The sequence below is a fragment of the Cornus florida genome, unplaced genomic scaffold, assembly GCF_030987335.1.
Source record: "Cornus florida cultivar Cherokee Brave unplaced genomic scaffold, ASM3098733v1 CherokeeBrave_3.0.0_Hap2_Chr02, whole genome shotgun sequence".
Lineage (NCBI taxonomy): Eukaryota > Viridiplantae > Streptophyta > Magnoliopsida > Cornales > Cornaceae > Cornus > Cornus florida.
In genome coordinates this window covers 25581627-25601243 of record NW_026775572.1, presented here as the reverse complement: position 1 = coordinate 25601243, position 19617 = coordinate 25581627, and the positions used below count along the sequence as shown (strand labels likewise).

Genomic DNA, 19617 nt, shown 5'->3' with positions numbered 1-19617 from the left:
TTTGGGCCGATTACTTTAGCAGATTTGTTAGGCAGAAATACATCGTTGTCCAGTTGTCAACATCTGTTGATTTCTCTCTCCTCTCTACTCTCTTTCTCTAACAAACAAATCCATTTTTTCGTACAAAACAAAAAAGGGTAAAGTAGAATCGAAGAGAGAAACAGGCAAGAGGTGAACTTCTAGAATTCTTTTCCAATTCAGATTTCTTTATAAGGATGTGAACTTCTAGAATTCAAATTTGACTGGGATGAGCTAGAGAGTGCAATCAGCGAAAAACGAGTCGATTCATTGATTCTTTGATGAGTCCATTTGCTAGATTTGTTCCCAGCTCTTTCTCAAAATGCTCTTTGTAGTTCAGTTTGTTCAAATGAAATTCAAACAGTCCATGTTCTTCTTTCGTAATTGCGTAGAGAAAGATGCATTCCATGATGTTCAGTTCTGATTTCAGAATCGCTTAATATACAAGCCTTTTTTGGCAAGACAGGGAAGGGCAGTCAAAGACTTTCTTAATCTATGAAGGGGTTTCATTCGATAGCACAATGAACAACGTCAATTGGTGATTTTCCTCAATCCACTGCCTGACTATCTCTCTAGATTCAAGAATGACAGAAAATCGCCGGACCTTAGACTCCCCCATAAAGTGATGATGGATTTCAAGCTTGGCTGGAAACGTAAAAACCGGGAGGTTAGCTTCTCATTAGTGGTTTGTTTGTCTTTCTTTTCCCTCAGTCCAATCTTCATTCAATCGATCGATCAGTAAGCGAAAGTTTCCATCATCTATCTACAAGAATCCGAATTCCATGAAAATCGCTCTTTCGATGGTCTTGTCTGATAGGCAATTCCCGAGCAACGCGAAAACAAGGTCGAAGTAGATTGCCATTTCGCTTCGGCGAGAGCTGCCCAAAAAGAGGCGATGAGGGTCCAAAGATTCGCTTATCTGGGCAGTGATGATGGTTGCAGGCATGGAAGTGGCACTGGTAGAGAGAGGAGAGAGAAAAAGAAGGAATCCACTTTACCAAAAAAAAAAAAAAAATTTGGTTAATTTGCTTACTGCCCCTGCCACATGTATTCTGCCAAACTGATCGGCCAAAATTATCAGCCTATCTATCACGACCCTTAAATATTTTGACTATTTTAAAGGATGTTTCAAAAGCAGCATTTTATTACTTTTCTGCAACGAGCTTCATGATCGTTGACTTTTTTAGAAAGTCCCTTACACATGCAAACAAACGTGACAATTTTTTTCAAATAAATGTTTCAAAATTATAAAGACATTTTTGAGGGTTCAGGAAGCTCCCCAAACGGCGCCTTATTTTGCTTTTAAAAAATGAGGTAGGGATAACCTAATAACAAACGAGTAATAATACTTGTACCGATTTGTTTCACCGAATGTTTCTGATTGGTTATTTATGTATAGTACATGTAAGTGGAGGGCTCCACTTCTTTATTTATGAGATTTGTTGTAATGAATTATCAGGCCTATTTATTTTAATCGATCCATTTATGCATAAATAAAGAAATAAGTCAATCCATTTACATGTACTATGCATAAATAACCAATCAAGAAACATTCGGTGCAATAAATCGGTGCAAATATCATTACTCATAACAAATACTCTTATCTCACATCATAAAGGTTACGAGTTCGAATCCCCTAAATGCATGGTAAATTTACACCGTTAAATTGGTGGAAGAAAAATAAAGGAAAATGAAGGTTTTGAAGAAAGAGTGTGAGGAAATGAGTATAATGTTTAATGAATTTCATATTGCTGAAATTACTCTTAAAAAACAAAGTCAAATTACATCTCAATCATAAGGCATTCTTTTTACATCTAAACTTTTGTATACAAAACAAAAATCAAATTATTCATTTTAAATGTGATGGCATAATAATAAACGTTACATAAAAAATAATAATAATAATAATAAATAAATGAAAATTCAATGCTACTATAAAAAAACACACAACATAATTTTACTAAAAAACAAGCGAATTCTAGTATGAGTCTAACCCAAATTTAAAAAGATAAATTCTAGTATCCCATTCCCCAACCATCTCAACTGCATCACTATACCAGAACCAAATCTTGTGTGTTCTTACGTGGCACTTTTAGAAGTAGAAAAATGATAAACATAGGGCCTGTTTACTAACAGGAATCATTCCTGTTTTTAACTTTCAATTCCTAAAAATATAAAGTAAAAGTACAAATTATGTTTGATTTTACTTTTCAGCTTTTAGAAAGTACTTTCACATTTAATGAAGGAAAGAGAAAGTAAAGATTTGTTACTTTCTTTATTTTCTCCACTGTACACAGAAAATACTTTCTGTTACTGTAGCATTCACTGACCCATCAGCCGAGCATCACCCATCATCCTCTCCTCTCCCTCTCTATCATCATCATCTCATCCCCCCAACCGGCAACAATGGAAGACACTAACCACCGACGACGAAAGAAGACACCACCTGGCCACCACACTCTCTCTCTATCAGTATCGTTCTCTGTCTATCTGGACGAAGACGACGATGCCGAAGAAGACGATGATGTCGCTTCAGTTTCTCTGTATTAGATATTGGATCAAGCCCCAATCACTCTTTCTCTGTATTCAAAATTGGATTGAAGCACCAATCTCTCTTCTCTCATACACACCATCAACAATATACCCAAATCCATCAACCAATCACATAAGAAGAAGAAGAAGAAAAAAAATATAAAAAAAAATCCCTAAAGGGCATACCCTCGCCGTTGACAACCACCGCCACCATCGCCATGGCCGACAACCACCTCCACCATCGCCACATCTGAAATCTTCTTTGGTTTATGTTATAACGCCTCCATCCTATGTCTCTCTCTTTCTCTCTTTACAAACACTCGCGAAACCCACCATCAATTGCAAGGCAATTCCGGCATCAATTGCAAGGCAATTCTTCAGTCCAGAATGAGGACTTATGAAAGAAAATTTTTGAAAGGGTTGAAACAGTCTCTATTGACCAGAGAGACTTGGGCCAGGCAATTGACAAAGATTGGAGCAAAGATAGACCCAAAGAGAGGGAAAGAGACCTATGTCTATAAAGGCGAGACGCAGGTTTAGAAACCAAATACTCTTAATTTGTGGAACCCTAGGATTTGAAAGCAATTCTTCATAAACTTTTAAGTTTCCATAACAGAGAGGTACGACATGATATTTGACCGATCAAGAAACCCTAGGATTGCAGCAATGATGATATATATATATTATATAACATTAATGGTCAAATAGAAAGCAAAATAAAATTATATAATTATTAAACTTACTTTTTAATTTCTTACTTTAAAAATATTGAAAGCATAACAAATTAATAAATATAATTTTACTTTATATTTCAACTTTAGGAATGAAAAGTATGATTTTATTTTTGAAGAAAGTAAAAGTAAGAAAGTGAAAGCGTTAGTAAACGAGGCCATAATGAGTCAGCATAGCTAATAGGCACAAAGATCTCTGTGGCCCACAATTGTTTTTTTTTTTTTTTTTGATGACCCAGAACTTTTGAAACAAGGCCCCTTAGGGACCCCACCCCATGGCGCCAAACTGGGAGTAATGTAGCACAGCCCCATAGCCATACACCGGATGAGTCGAGAACATAGGGGGCTTGGGAGGTTTGAACACTGGCCTGTGGAGTGCAAGTGCCGAGCTCCTACCATCACTGCTACGCCCCCGGGGGCTGTGGCCCACAATTGTTATTACAAGTTTTGTTTTTTTTTTTTTTTTTTTTTTATGACCCAGAATTCCTTGAAATAAGGCCCTTTAGGGACCCCACTCCATGACACCAAATTGGGGGTAATGTAGCACAGCCCCATAGCCACACACCGGATGAGTCAAGAACATAGAAGGCTTGAGAGGTTCGAACACTGACCTGTAAAGTGCAAACACTAAGCTCTTACCATCACTACTACGCCCCCATGGCTATTACAAGCTTTGTTGTTGCACAGGCACAGACGCAATTAATGTAATCGGGTATGTATTGGTGTTAAAATTAACTATCGCAATAGTTAAGTTTTTAATATATCCACGTGGTGTCCAAAGTACACCGATATGTGTTTTATTGAATTTTTTATAATCATTTAATACGATTAATAATCTATTTCATGAATTTTAGATCCAATGTGGCTATTTAATAGTATATGCCTATCAATTATATTTTTATAAAATTAATGAATAAGTAAACTTAATCAATAAATTTTATTTAATATTTGAAGATCATTGAGCGCAATTAGTTAACTGTTCATGAATTAAAGAGTTATTATTTTATTTTATTTTTAATCAGCAATCAAATTTTTTTTAAAAAATTAAAATTAGGAGAAAAAAACACTTAAAGTCATGTCATTTTAGTATATTTATTATTTACTTGGGCTACAGTAAATAAAAAAAAGTTAGATGATGACAAATGCCCATCATTTTGAAGAAAAACCAAAATGCAAACCATCCTTTTTTTAGAGCCAAGAATAGTAAAAATAAAAAAGATAGCAAACACTACATTTAAGACGAAGGAACAGAAGGTAAAAAATGCAAACGGTTTTTAATACCTTCTCATCTATTCGTCAATAGAAAGAAAAGAAAAAGTTAAAAAGATGTTAAGTAAGGGCAAAATGCCAATTCATATATCATTCGATTTATCGAGATGTAATAAAATCATTTATTAAAAAAACCATCTAGAATAGGCCAATTTGACAAATCATGTCTTAGAAATATTTATTTTTAAATTTTCCTTTGTCCGAATTTAGTTGTCATTTTTTAGATCTCAACCTTATCTATATCTGTATGTATTTCACTTTTTTTTTTCCACAAATTATAATATTATTTTTAATTAGTAATATGTACTTGAGTTAATAAATATATCATCATCTCTTTAGCACACCAATAAATGAGTGTTACATTTTATAAATATTTTGTATCTCTTGCATTTGCACTATAATAAAAAGGAGAATAATGATAAAATTGTCGAATCCGAATTGAAAGTCGAACTATGCAATATAATAAAAAGAAGAGTAATGATAGAATTGTCGAACTCTTAAACCCGAATTGAAGGTCGAATTATGCACTATAATAAAAAGAAGAGTAATGATAGAATTGTCGAACTCTTAAACCCAAATTAGAGGCGGAACCATCTTCTTTCTTCAAGTGGATGGGGTGATTCAAATAGAAATTCTTCCCTTCGCAATTAATGCTTTATATTTTGTTAGTTTATAAAAAAACTTTTCACTTTTATAAAATTTACTACACATGCCATCCAACTTTGCAAAAGAATGTCCAAAATTTTTTCTTTTTCTTATATTTTTATTTTTTGTAAGTTTACACTTAAACTTTCTAATTGGATTTAATTACACTTGAAATTTTTTTACCAGACATATTGGTAGATCTTATTAGTTAATTCTTTAGTTTTATTTGTCCTTTTTTTTTTTTTAGTTTATTATTTAAATATTATTTTCTTTTAAAAATTTTACTTTATAATTTTTTAAAAAGTTATCATTCTATTTTATTACTTTCGAGTTTAATTAAATCCAATTAGAAAGTTTAAGTGTAAACTTACAAAAAAGAAAAAAAAATATCCGGGACATTGCTTTGCAAAGTTAGATGGCATATGTAGTAAAATTTATAAAAGTGAAAGGTTTTTTATAAACTAACAAAATATAAAGCATTAATTGTCAGAGAGAAGAATTTATATTTGAATCACCCCATCGACAGAGTAAGAATGTGGGTTCGGCCTCCAATTGGGGTTTAACAGTTTGGCAATTATATCATTATTCTTTTTTTTATTATAGTGCAAATGCACGAGATACAAATTATTTATAAAATGTAATACTCATTTATTGGTATGCTAAAGAGATGATGATATATTTATTAACTCAATTACACATTAGTAATTAAAAATAATATTAGAATTTGTAAAAAAGAAAAAGTAAAATACATAAAGAGATAGATAAGGTTGAGGTCTAAAAATTGACAACTAAATTCTGACAAAGGAAAAATTAAAAATAAATATTTTAAAGACATGATTTGTCAAGGTTTTTCAATAATATGATTTTATTACATCATGTTTCTAACTTTTGCTCTTTTCTATTGGCTAATAGATGAGAAAATATTAATGACCATTTGCATTTTTTACCTTATATTCTTTCCTAAAAAGAAATGCACATATTGTGTTGTCCTTTTATAAAATTATCTATTTAGTTTTTAAAAAATAAAATTTATGTTATAAACTTGAAAAACTTAAGGTTATTTTTGGAAATATGTTCATTTTTGTTTTTAAAAAAATTCAACTGGGCCATGAATTTGATACAACATACGTAGTAAAATGAAACAAAAGAAGAAGAAGGGAATGAAGAGAGCAATTAGCCAATTGCTATTTTCATCTATTTTACTTGTCCGACTCTGTTTATTCCCTCTCTAGACCAACGTCTCCATAGTCCGTCTCCACAGACACACACCAAAGCATCACAGAGATATGAGAAAACGGACTATATACTCATGGCTTGTGGCGATTCTATGCTTTGTAGTTCTGATGATCGTGACACCAGCCATTCCTCAGTCCCAAGCTTATCATGACTTTGCAGACAAACGCAAATTCTTCGGTAATCTCGCTTTCCTCAATTTCCAAAGCTCTTTGTTTTTCGTTAAATTTTGGATTTCAAAATCACAATTCTACGAAGTTTCTCCTACTTTAGGGTTTCGGATTTGACTTATTTTTTTTTGGTTGACTTCTGTCATTATTTTTCCATATTCAATGTTCTTTGCTGGGGATAGGCTGAGATTGAGATGTACCAATTTTGATATATCTCATATCGTGAAGGATTTGAAGTCAACCAGACATGTTATGCATTTTATTTTACAAACATGTTATGCATTTGATTTTACCAGACATGTTATATAAGAGGAGACTTTTTTTTGAGGTACCATATTGATAATTGCTCAAGACATCTTTATGCATATGCTTATCAATTTTGAAGGAATTTTTAAAATATTCATCTTAACAAATTGAAAATATAATATATATATATATATATATATATATATATATATATATATATATATTCCATACTCTTATGGATGATACTTGCATGAGTTTTAGTTTTTTATATTTACTGTCTGAAACCTTGATCCCCAACTTTTGATTTGGTATCTTTGGTGTTTGGATGTATCAGATTTTAGTTTCTGTAAGTGTCTATTTTATGTGGTATTAAATAATTGAAGTATGCAGATGTAGGATGGAGCTTTAAGAAAGGGGATAGAGGCTAACTATGATAAGTTAATGGTCGGTTAGGGCTTTTTTTAGAGATTATAGTCAGGAAGACAAGGTTGGAATAAAGGGTAGATTGGTTGAGGTTTAAGGCTAAGTTTGATGAGAAAGTTAGAAACTAAAGAGAAAAGCATGATACAATTTCTCAATATTAAGAAAAAAAATTCAAGGTTTTGGGGCTGGAACGGTAAACAATTAGGGTCAGGGTTCCATGAGTGAAGAGTTAGGGTTTTGGAGATTCATTTAGGTTGATCGGAGGGCCTGTTGTGGTTATTGATTTTGCGAAACAATCTTAATAACCTTAGATCTTACTAAGGTTTTGTTGTATATTTGTTTAGATCTATTAAGGGGTCAATGGTGCCTCACTGTTAAAAGAATGTTAATGGCGTTTGACAATAAAAATAATGAGAAAATTTTATTGTTTCAAAAATTTTCTAATTGTGTCAACAAGGCTTGCTCATATAGAAGCATAGTCAGCCCAATAGAGGAACTTTTAACTTTGAAGATTCCTTGCCAACAGGGACGTTTATATTAATTCTAAACAAGTAGACAAAACTTGCATCCAAAAGTTTACTAAACTTGACACTAGATAAAGATAAAATTGCTAAAACATCCTTATGTTGCAAAACTTTTAAATAGGCTAGTCATGAAAAAACTCTTTTTTCTTTTTTTTTTTTCTTCTCAAAATAAGTTAAAATAATGTGGGCCACCAAATGTAGCTTGAATAGCTTCAATGGTATTTCTTGTCACCCTATAAAGGGGTGGTGCAGGATTCTCATCCTAGTATGGTAACGGGGTTGAATGTTGTATTTTAATTTTTTTAAAACAGAGGTGAGAATCATATGGATTCACCTGAAATATAAAAAAAATGTACCACTCATGTGACTACTATGGTGGGGTCCACATGGGCTTTTCTTCCTTTCTTCCTTGTCTAGGCATAATTTACTAGGTTGGATCCTTCTGCCGTTGTAAAATATTTAGAATTGTTGCTTCCTTTGAGTTTGAACAGCGCCAGTTGTTTATTTCTCTATCATACTCTGCTGCAACTGACATGTTTGTCTTTGCATATCAGGTATACCTAATATGCTGAATGTGGTTTCAAATTTCCCATTCCTTGTTATTGGTATCGTAGGCCTTATCCTTTGCTTTCATGGGAACTATTTTAGGCTGAGGTATTGTGCTGTAGATGATTATCAATTCCTTAGGATGCTTAAGTTAAACAAGATCCTTCTTTTGTATATTTAACGGTCATGATGCTATCTAAAATTTTGCACCAAAAGCTTGCAAGGTGAGCTTTTGGGCTGGACGTGTTTTTTCATTGGTGTGGCGGCTGTTGGTTTTGGATCCTCTTACTATCATCTCAAGCCAAACGATGCTAGTCTTGTGTGGGATCGCTTGCCGGTGAGTGTATTTCTCTGATGAAATTGAACACAGTATTCTGACTGTATCTTAAGTATTACTTTGTTAACATTTGATTGTAATTATCATAGATGACTATTGCGTTTACGTCGATTGTTGCAATCTTTATTATTGAAAGAATCGATCAGCGAAAGGGAACTGTGTCCATTATTCCCCTACTATTGGCGGGCGTAATAAGCATTTTGTATTGGAGGTAAGATTCTTATTCTTTCCTAAATGAAAAAGGATTATGTTTGTTCATTTTATTTGATGGATTCCTTGCAATATTTCTGAAGAAATGTTTTTGTCTCAGCAAATATGGGTCAAGATTAATAGCATTGCAGTTGGTAGTGGTTGTAGAGGGAGAAAGTGCTAGGCTAGTTTGGAGTTAGCACATGGGTTGGATTTGGGAGAACTTGTCACCAAGTGAAATAGTGTCTTTTTGGCCTTTAACATCTTATTGCGATGCCATTTTACAAAATAAATAAATAACAAATAAAAAAATTATGAATTTCAGTGTCTGAGCTTCTCCCTAGAGGATTGCATGAGCACGGCTGACACCAGCCATTTCCAATCAAACAATTTCTGACAATGTACGATTCATTCTGCAGGTTTTTTGATGACCTTCGCCCATATGCATTGGTACAGTTTGTACCTTGCATTGCTATTCCATTAATGGCTATCTTGTTGCCTCCAATGTATACACATTCCACATATTGGCTTTGGGCTGCAGGTTGATACTCGCTATCAAATGGTTCTTCTTTCATATACCTGATTTTTTGAATGCTTTCTGCTGTGCTGAGTGAGATTGCACTCCATGATTTGCAGGATTTTATCTTTTAGCTAAGGTGGAAGAAGCGGCAGATAAACCGATTTACAAATGGACTTATCATATTGTCAGTGGGCACACTCTCAAGCACTTGTGTGCTGCAATGGTTCCCGTATTCTTGACACTCATGCTTGCAAAGAGGAGTATTGAAACGGAAAGGTACTCTTTCATTTTTGGTCATCCTCTTGTGACTTCCTCCATAAAACTTGGTGTTAGGGAATCCAGTGGCTCACTACAATGATTTAAATAGATGCCCTATATAAAAAGTGGTGTGATGAACTTATGTACATAAATCCAACTTTTTCATTGAGCATGAGCTCAAATGAGACCCATAATTCAATAGTTCTAGAATTATATGCAAGGTTCCAACAACATTCAAATAAAATAGATCCCTAATACTTCACAAAGCCACTTGATTTAACTCAAATAATCCGAGGTTCAATTTTGGGTTGAGTGTCAGAATCAGATAGCACATTGGCTTTAACTCAAATGGTTCATATTATGTAAGTTGACTTTCTACTAAAGAGTTTTTGTGGAATCATACATAGAGTTGACAGTGTATCATGCATTTATACTGGTTTTAACATCGCTGGTTATTTATTAAGTATTTCTATATTAGACTCCAAGGAATTACGAGAGTAATATGATGTTGACCACAAAGAAATGACATCAATGCATTTAATGGGATTTTGAAATAAGTTTATTTGACTATCCATACGATTTGAATTGGGATTATATTTTCCCATAAATTTGGGGTGTTTGGAATAAATTTGGAGGAAGGTTTTAAATAAATTAGAAATCAATTAGGTAATGAACGTGTGAGGAGAAAACTAGGCATATACTAATGTTAAAATCCGAGAAAATAGACTAAGGTGGTATGGCCATATACAATGTGGATCTGAAAATGTCTCGGAGAAGAGGTAGAGTGTCCCGGTTAGAAGATGTAGAGTTGTTTGCCTAGAAGGTAAACGACAAAGAGGCCGACCAAAACTTACATGTGATGAAATAATTAAAAATGATCTTAAAAAATTAAATGTTAGAGGAAATATAGTGTCATAGGAAAGAATAAAAAAGATAATTCATGTGACAGATCCCATTCACATGGGATAAGGATTGGATGATAAAGATGATAAATCAATTAGGACAAGCTTTGAAAATTAGGAACTTCATATATTGCATTCTGCCATTGTATGTGCCAGCATTGTGATCTGGTGCTCAATTTGAGTACCAATGTTCAACCCCACTATTTGGAAGAAAAATGCTCAAAATGGGCCTTTAGGGTTGAATTTTTAGAGAACTGGAGTCTGACGGTCATGATTAAATTAGTGGGATGTTGATCAGAAGTATATAGAATATTGGTGGGATGAATTTGGGACATGTAAATATATTCCATTGGTGACATAATTGATGTGAAACGTGCGTTGGCATGGCCTGCATGTTTCATTGTATTTGGTATAGGTATGCTTACTTTGCCAAAAGAAGTACCAGATGCATATCTGACTGATTAAAGAGGATGTTATCCATTGCCCTGATAATCATCAGTGTGCTTACTTTACCAAATTATGATATTTGTGTGGCTCCTTAGTCAAGACCGACATGCTCTAACTACTTTGGCCGCTGCGACTACCTAACCCAGAATGTTCGCTGCTCCATTGAAGGCCCTGAAGAAATATAGATTTACCTCTGTTTTTATTTTTGGGAATTCATTTACCCCTTTTTTTTTTTCCCTACGTGCAAAACATGCCACTGTTTGGTTGAACTCTTTCTGAAGAGTGAAGACTCAGTTCATGCTGGCTAGTACATGCATTTTGTAACCCCATCCCTCCTCGCCCTCTCTCTCCATTTCTCATGCACTTGTTATTTCTTTTTGATGCAGGCGAAGTTTGCTACAGGCATGGAGAATTTCATGGACCAAAGTTGAAGTAAGTGACACGAAGGTAGAGAGTTACACTTGCAGCTACTCAAATGTTCCAACTGAGGAATCACCATAAGGTTTTATGCTTGCTATTTTTAAACCTGAGTTCTACACTTCTACGTGGACGGGAAGAAAAGTAACCTCGGTTACCTATAAGCAAATCATTAGTCCAACGTACAAAAATAACCGTATTGTTTGCTTCAGAATGTATAGAAATTACCTTTTTATAGTGTGAATATAATTATATAGCATAACTTGTATTTTTTTCCCTCCCGTGGAGTAGCGTAACTTCCATTTGTTGATCATGGAGTGATCGACAAGATGCGAATATTAGAGAAAGGATGTCTGCTAATGATGCTTTGAACAGACGCATTGATAAATTTGAAAAGCTGCTTTTCACAAGGAACCATGTAAAGCCCTTGGCCTTCTCTACCAGAAGGATTCTAGATGGCGTCAATCAGTTACAGATTACTTTCTTTCCAAGAGGAAAGAGATTCCTGTGAGAGGACACCATAGCCTTGTGCAGTAATTTTAGAACATATGCTAAAGAATTATAGCACTGTGAAAATGGAGAAAGCATCAAAAGATCTTTAAATTTTGATCGACTATATTTATATAGATATGATATGTGCATGTATAAAAATATTTGTGCATATGCTATAATTCTTTAGCATATGTTCTAAAAGAGATTCCTGTGAGAGGACACAAGTGTGTAAGTTGCGACTTAGGAGTGATGGATTCTTTTCATACACAGTATTAGTACTTTAAAATCGAAAAAGTTAATATTATTTTTTATAACATTGCAACTGAAATCTATACATTTATTTTGAAGTCTCAGAGATATTATTGTTTTATATTTATAAATGAAAGGATTGGTTTAGAAATTCTAAAATAGTAAGCATCTTAATTAAACAAAGTAAAGTGTGTATATAATTTATTGCAAATATATGTATATATATATTCGAACCCAATTGATATTTCTAGACTACTACTATATTCTTTTTGAAGAACTTGTAATTAGATATCTATTAAGTAAATAAAAGAAACTAAAAAATGATGAGCATGACAACTAAGATTTGTAATTATAGGATTCATTCTTAGTTGTGAACCTTTTCTGTAGTTTTTTTGTGTTTAGGTACATTTTAGTTCATTCTTGCTTATGGTAAATGTCACATGTATTTGTGTGTTATTTCTGGAGGTCTTGGGAATTTGAGAATGGAAAAATTATAGTTTAAACTTTGAATTTTTTTATTTATTATTATTTTATTTTTAATTTGACGATTTAGTGTTTCCCACAATAAAATTAAATTCAGAAATTAAAAAAGAATTTGCTTCTGAGGGACAAAATTAAATTCACGAATTAGAAAAAAAATTTCTTCTAATCCGTAAAATATTTTTTGGTGTCCGGTCGTCATAAAATATTTACGAAAAAAAAATTATTAAAATATAAAAAAATAACTTATTAATCAATTTTCGGCAAGTTATTTCTTACGTCTCAGACTCCCACCCGATGGACTCGATCTCAACCTCGACCTAAACTTTTGTCAAACACTGCAGAAAAAATAAATAAATATTTTACATGAAAAAAAAAAAAAATTCTGAGAAAAACAATTTACACGGAGTCTAAATGTCAATTCAAGTGCAAAACATGACAATGCACCATCACATGAGGAGGATTGTTAAGTCAAATATCTCTCAACATAGAGATGGTCTACTACAATCACATGGCATCACTGTCAAGTGTCAATTTCCAAAATAACAAAGAACGAAGGGTTCTAATTTCCAAATGACGTTATATGCATTGAGATTGGCCTTTTCTGCTAAAAATTCAAAGAACAAGATTGAAAGAGTGATATAAAATTCATACCATTATAAAATACGTTTCACAAATTGATGGCGGGTACAAAACCATGTCGAGACTGAGGCATATCCGATAAAGAGAGACGACTTTTTATTCAAGCTTTGAAGTTTGTAAATTGTTTTGGTAGGAGGAATGAAAAAAAAATGAATAGAAGGAATAAGAAGAGAGATGGAAGAAGCATTTCAAGAAAAGAGAGTGCCCATCCCTCCTTTTTGTTTAGTTGAGTGGAAAAGAAAGAGGATATATATATATATATATCTCTCTGGAAGGTAAAGTAATTCACTCAGGCTGCCTACCTTCACAGAAGCTCGAACCATGACCTCCCTTTGAAAAGTTTTTTGTCCAAGAAATACTCATTTCTCTCTCTCCCCTTCCTTCCACTTTTGAATGAAAGCAAAATGGTGGACCTGGAGATACTTCACCCCTCCTTCCATCTTTACTCCATCACTTCTCCTTCCTTTCCTTCAACCAAACGTAGGTGAGCTGTCGGGATCTTAGCATCGATCAAGGAGGGAGGATGCATTTTCCTGCTAGAATTTGAAATCCTGTATTTCACATATCCATACGATTGAGTCCTTGGGTTTCCAAAATAGTGTAAAAAGAACTTTTGTGCCTTCAAACGAGTGAAGGCCATGGGAGATTGTAAATGATAAATTCCAGTGTTCCTGTTAAGAAGCCAAAGCAATGGCCAGTATCAAACTTCAGTAATGATATTATACACTTCGTTGAAACCATTCTTATATATTGTATCTAAAAAGCTGCCCATGTAAAAGCCTCTTCATTGTAACCATATGCTTATATCTTGTATCTAAATAGCTACTTCGGTAAAAGACTAACATTTAAATTCCAACCCCTCTTTGAAGAAACAACTGGAATTCGAACACAACCCAACTGCACCCTACTTGCCTTGATATTTCTGAAGAGTTCTCAAATTGTGCACCAATTATGGTGCATATGGGGACTTAAAGCCTCATTTCAATCTTAATCAACAACTCTTCAGAACAGCATTAACGTCTTCTAATTCACCAATAATCACCGCAGGAACAAAACCCATCTTTAAAATGATGGAACCGATTCACATCTCTCACAATGATCTCCCGTCCATACATTTTCGAAATGAACTTGGTGGCCGTGTGACAGTCTCCGCATATTCGAAGGTTTTTAGTCACACGGAGAACAGTACCAGGGCTTGTGTTAAGAAGCCCAAAAGCAATGGCCAACTTCTCACTGTGAGTTGTTAGGTTATACTCTTTCTCCTCTTCACTCACATCATGCAACACAAGACTAGTATCTGGTACATAACCAGCTGCTTTAATTTTCTCAGGCAATGCCTCCAACAATATGTAAATTTCCTTTGCCTGTGGGTGTGATGTATCTCCTCCAAAAAATAGATGAGCCTTCCCATTGATCTCAATCCAACTGCATCCTGGACTCTTCTTCACACCCTGAGATTTTAGCATGGCTCTCAAATTGTCTACTTCCTTCCACATCCTCCTTTCTGCGTACATATTTGAAAGCAGAATATAATTTCCACTATTATCTGGTTCTAAGACAAACAGCTTTCTAGCTGCTGTCTCTGCAATCTCTAAATTCCGGTGTTTCCGAGAAGCAGACAACAACGAACCCCAAATGCTTGGTCCAGCTGTCATTGGCATTTGATAAATAAGCTCCATTGCTTCTACCAATCGCCCAGCACGGCCAAGAAGGTCCACAACACAAGCATATTGTTCGTGTTTTGGTTGCACAAAGTACACTGTATTCATACAGTTGAAGTATCTTAGGCCGACATCAACAAGACCAGAATGGGCACATCCTGATAACAAGCCCGTAAATGTGATAGCATCAGGCAGGACACCAGCTCTCATCATATCCTCAAAAGTTGACACAGCTTCCATGCCACAGCCATGAGAAGCATATGCAGCAATCATAGTGTTCCAAGCAACCAAATTCCTCCCATTCGGATGTATCCGGTCAAAACAGCACCGGGCATCAACAAGACTTCCGCATTTAGCATACATTGCAACAAGTGCAGCCTGCACAGAGTAATTAGAGTCTAAACCAACTTCACTTGCAAAATTATGAATCCGTTTCCCGTGCTCAAGAGCAGCTGAATGTGCACATGCAGGGAGGACACTCATAACAGTTACCCAATTGGGCTTTACCTCCGAGCCCTCCTGCAACATCTCATCAAACAAATCCAGTGCTTGTGCCGCATACCCGTTCTGAGCATACCCCGATATCATTGCAGTCCAAGACACAATATTCCTATTCGACATCTTCCCAAACAAATCCTCAGCAACATGAATAATGCCCTCTTTCATGTACCCACCAATCAACACATTCCAAGACGAAACATCTCTGACGGGCATTTCATCAAACAACGAACGAGCATAATCCAATTCACCACATTTCGCATACATATCGATCAAAGAAGTCCCCACATACAAATCAAACTCAAACCCAGCTTTCAAACTCTGCCCATGAACGCATCTTCCCAAATTAACATACGATAAATCCGCACAGGACTTTAGCACAAAAGGGAACGTAAAATTATCAGCACTGAGACCTAGCATATGCATTTGGGAGTAGGTTCCAATCGTTTTCTCATAATACCCATATCGTGTATATGCTCGAATCATCGCATTATACAAAAGAGAAGATGGGTGAGTAATACGATCAAATAGGACTATAGCTGAGTCTATATCACCTGAACTAGCATACATTGCCACCATTTTCGCGCCAACGGCAGCGTTGGGCCGGAGGCCTCGGGAGATCATGTGGGCATGGAGTTGTTGGCCTTGTTTGAGGAAGTTGTGGCCAGTCAAGAACTGGAAAATGGGTGCATATGCTGAAAGGGGAAGTGGGTCTTCCAGAAGTGGCTGTAGAAGTGTGAACAACATTGCCTTTTGAGAGATTTGATTCCATTTCATGGACACTGATTAAACCCTAGAGAGGGAAGATTGAAGAGAGAAACTGAGGAACAAAGTCGCGCACCGTCAAGAACCAGCGTTTCATCTAGAGTAGGACGGTCCCGAAAGGTCCATTACCGGTCCAACCGGCGTTTTAAAACTAATGGGTTTTATTTATCAAGAAAACTCTTTTTTTTTTTTTTCTTTTTTTTTCTTTTTTTTTTTTAATGTAAAAAGATATACAGAAAAATTCAATAAAATAAATCATTTTATTTTCTGTACTAAACATAATTAGGTGTTAATAATATCATTTTTTTTCTCATTTACCAACCAACCACAGCAAGAGGTTACTGCCATCTCTCCTTTCCTTTTCCTTTCCTTCTTCACCACTACCATCATCATTTTTTATTTTTTATTTAATTCCATATGTGTAGATCTATAAGTGAATTCTCTTTTTTCACTCTTTATTATTACACCCTAATATTTAACTTTTTAAAATCATTTCTAATGATTTCATTATTAATTTTGAACACCCTTTTCACCTTCTACCATTTATATAAATTATCTCTTTTCTTATTGTCAATGCATCTAAATATACTTTATCTTTTTATTCTTGTCACTAATAGATGCTATACCTAATTTCTTCCTTTTCGAAACGCTATCTTTTTTAATCACTCCAATCATCTATTTTAATATTCTCATCTTACTACATTGATCTTTCTTATATTTTTTTCTTTTTTATTATTTTTATTATTATTATTTTACGTCTAAAACTCCGTCCGCGCCATATAAAATAGTTAGCATAATAGTTATTCTATATGTGTGTGTATATATATATATGTATATGTTTAAGTTATATGATATTTGTTTGTCACACAAAACATCACTAACTACTTGCCTCCGTTTATTCCAACTCCAGCCTATCCTATTTGTCAATCTCACCATGCTTATTGTATTAATGACCTAAGTGCCAAAAGTGTTAACCCTGGGGAATCATTTAATTTTCAAAGCGTAACTATCATCATTAATATTCTTTACTAAATTTGCGTTCAATTTTAGCCCCACTAATTAACACGTAGTATGTTTTCTTTAGAAGTGTTCAGGAGTATTATAGTACCATGTCATTGGATCCAGTAATAATTATTCAGGGGTAAATTAGTAAATTACAATTTAAAATAAAATAATTGTAAAGAATATATATATTTTTATTTTTAATGTATTTTGTTAAAAGTATGTTTATAAATCATATAGGGTCCGTTTGGTTAGACGGAAATTATGATGGAAAGTGAGAGTGAAAGAAAGTAAAAGAAAGGAAAATAAAATTAAGTTTCCATCGTGCATTTGGTTAGCAATAATTTTTTTCAAAAAAGTTGTGAGAAAATATTATTTTGTGAGCTTGAAAAGCATCAAAATGAAAAGAAAATGATTGTAGTTATCAAAACTACCCTTTTAGTTATAAGATTAATTGTAGTTATCAAAACTACCCTTTTAGTTATAAGATTACTTTGTACTCTTTTAAGACATTACTTTATCTTTTGAATTATGAACAAAATTAAAATTTAAAATTCAAAATGAAACAATGAATATGATATTTAATAATTTGATATCTGTGATTATAGGTACAAGTTAGAAAGAAAAAAAAGTTTGAGTCTAAACGAAATATTGTGCTTCAACTAAATTAGTTTGATACATCTTGCATATGTAGAATTAAAACTAAATTAGTTTGGTACATCTAATTTATTTAGAGTCCTAAAGTCGAGAAAAGTCTATGTCTGAATTAAATTGTAAATTGTATACGTAAAAACATTAATCCTAATTTTTCAGATATGAATGCACCACTTTTATGGGAAAGTAAAATTTCCCTGTGTTCTGTGTTTTTTGCGAGAAATATTTTGAGGAAAATTAAGCAGTTGCGATAATTTACTTTCCTAAATTTTTTCTCTTTCACGCTAACCAAACTCCTAACAAATTTAAAAAATTTATGTTTCTTTTCCTTTCTATCTATTTCATGCTAACCAAACAAGTCCATAAGGACTAAATGGGAAGAAGAACTATTGCATATCTCAAGTGTCAAATTTTTTTTTTTTTTTTTTCCTTCTATCTGTAATTCGTTACAAATAATATATATATATATATGCAGATAAATATGAATAATAAACTATAAAATAATCCGTACGTAGCGTGGATTCCAATAATTATTATGAACAGATTCATCAAACTTTGAAGGGATTACACGTAAATTTATCTTAAATAATTATAAATACATTTTTTTAAAAAAAGAATAATGATTTAAGAACCGAATTCGGTGATTAGTGAATTCAATTTATGGTACACTATATGATGTAATGATGACATCATGCGATGAGCAAAAAAATTTAATTTTTGTATAAAAAATCTTTATTGATAGTTATATTTAATATCATAAATATAGATTAACACACCATGACCCATCAAATGATGTTTTCTTTTAATTCTTTTGTGATTTCATTTAGGATTAATGTGAATAATATAAACTTAGCACAAACTTTTGATGCAACTATACATTTATAGAAAAACCTCTAATCTCGTCACATACAGTGCAAACTCTAGTTTTAGTATTTGGATAATTTAATATATGCTGTACTATTAAGTACAGCATAGTACTCTAGTTTTGTACTATTTAGTACAGCCTGACGCAGACAAGATTAGAAAAAAATTTTTTAGGGAAGATGTAAGGTACTAAGGCTACATTTCATGTAAAATATATATTTCGAATATTTCTCTCTCCACTCTCTTTGTATACCATAATATGATCTAGACTCAAATTTGTTTCCGGATCAATTCAAATTTGTATCCATACTTCTTAATTTTTAAATTAAGAAGATTAAAAAAGATTACTTGTGAAAGAGATATAGAAATTCAATAACAATAGGAATGATTACATAACTTAAAATAATATGTGAAAAATGGCCTACATGAAATTTTTTTAGTAAATCATTTTTCGTCATTTGAGAATAAAATAATTTATATAAAAATAATTTTTTAATCTTAGAGTGAAAATAATTTTTAAAATTTACGGTAACACAAACCCAAGTACAAACGGAGCGTTAAAAAAAAAATAAAACGAATAAGGATCATTAATTCACATCTTTATCTTATACCCCTCCCCCACATGATCACTGAGACATAGAGGAACAAAAGAATCCACGTTATATTAGCCGAGCATCCAAACAGAGAATCGCAGCCCTTTACGTGGCAGATAGTTTAACGCCACAAACATCCGCTACGACTCGGCACCACGCTATATCAGTACACCATCACAATCAAAGTGGGTCCCACAGAGCACTGATCCCGTAGGGACGGTGACTACCGTGACTTCACGATCATCAAAGTTAAATGGACATGGATCGCACCACTTGCATGAACGACACGTGTTCACCTGAGAACAGTAGC

General features: G+C 33.6%; 2 protein-coding genes across 2 annotated transcripts; one reads left to right on the top strand and one right to left on the bottom strand.

Annotated features, from left to right (window-relative positions):
• Positions 1 to 6334: 6334 nt before the first annotated feature.
• On the top strand, positions 6335 to 11690 carry LOC132294362 (uncharacterized). The gene is made up of 7 exons (XM_059792187.1): positions 6335 to 6608; positions 8346 to 8445; positions 8554 to 8674; positions 8764 to 8885; positions 9283 to 9404; positions 9500 to 9659; positions 11377 to 11690. Exons 1-7 carry the CDS (start codon positions 6482 to 6484, stop codon positions 11489 to 11491), a joined length of 867 nt encoding a protein of 288 aa, XP_059648170.1. The 5' UTR covers positions 6335 to 6481; the 3' UTR covers positions 11492 to 11690.
• A 1654-nt stretch (positions 11691 to 13344) lies between these two features.
• Positions 13345 to 16718, bottom strand: LOC132294361 (putative pentatricopeptide repeat-containing protein At3g49142). Its single transcript, XM_059792186.1, has one exon. It carries the CDS (start codon positions 16204 to 16206, stop codon positions 14299 to 14301), a length of 1908 nt encoding a protein of 635 aa, XP_059648169.1. The 5' UTR covers positions 16207 to 16718; the 3' UTR covers positions 13345 to 14298.
• Between the last annotated feature and the right edge of the window lie 2899 nt (positions 16719 to 19617).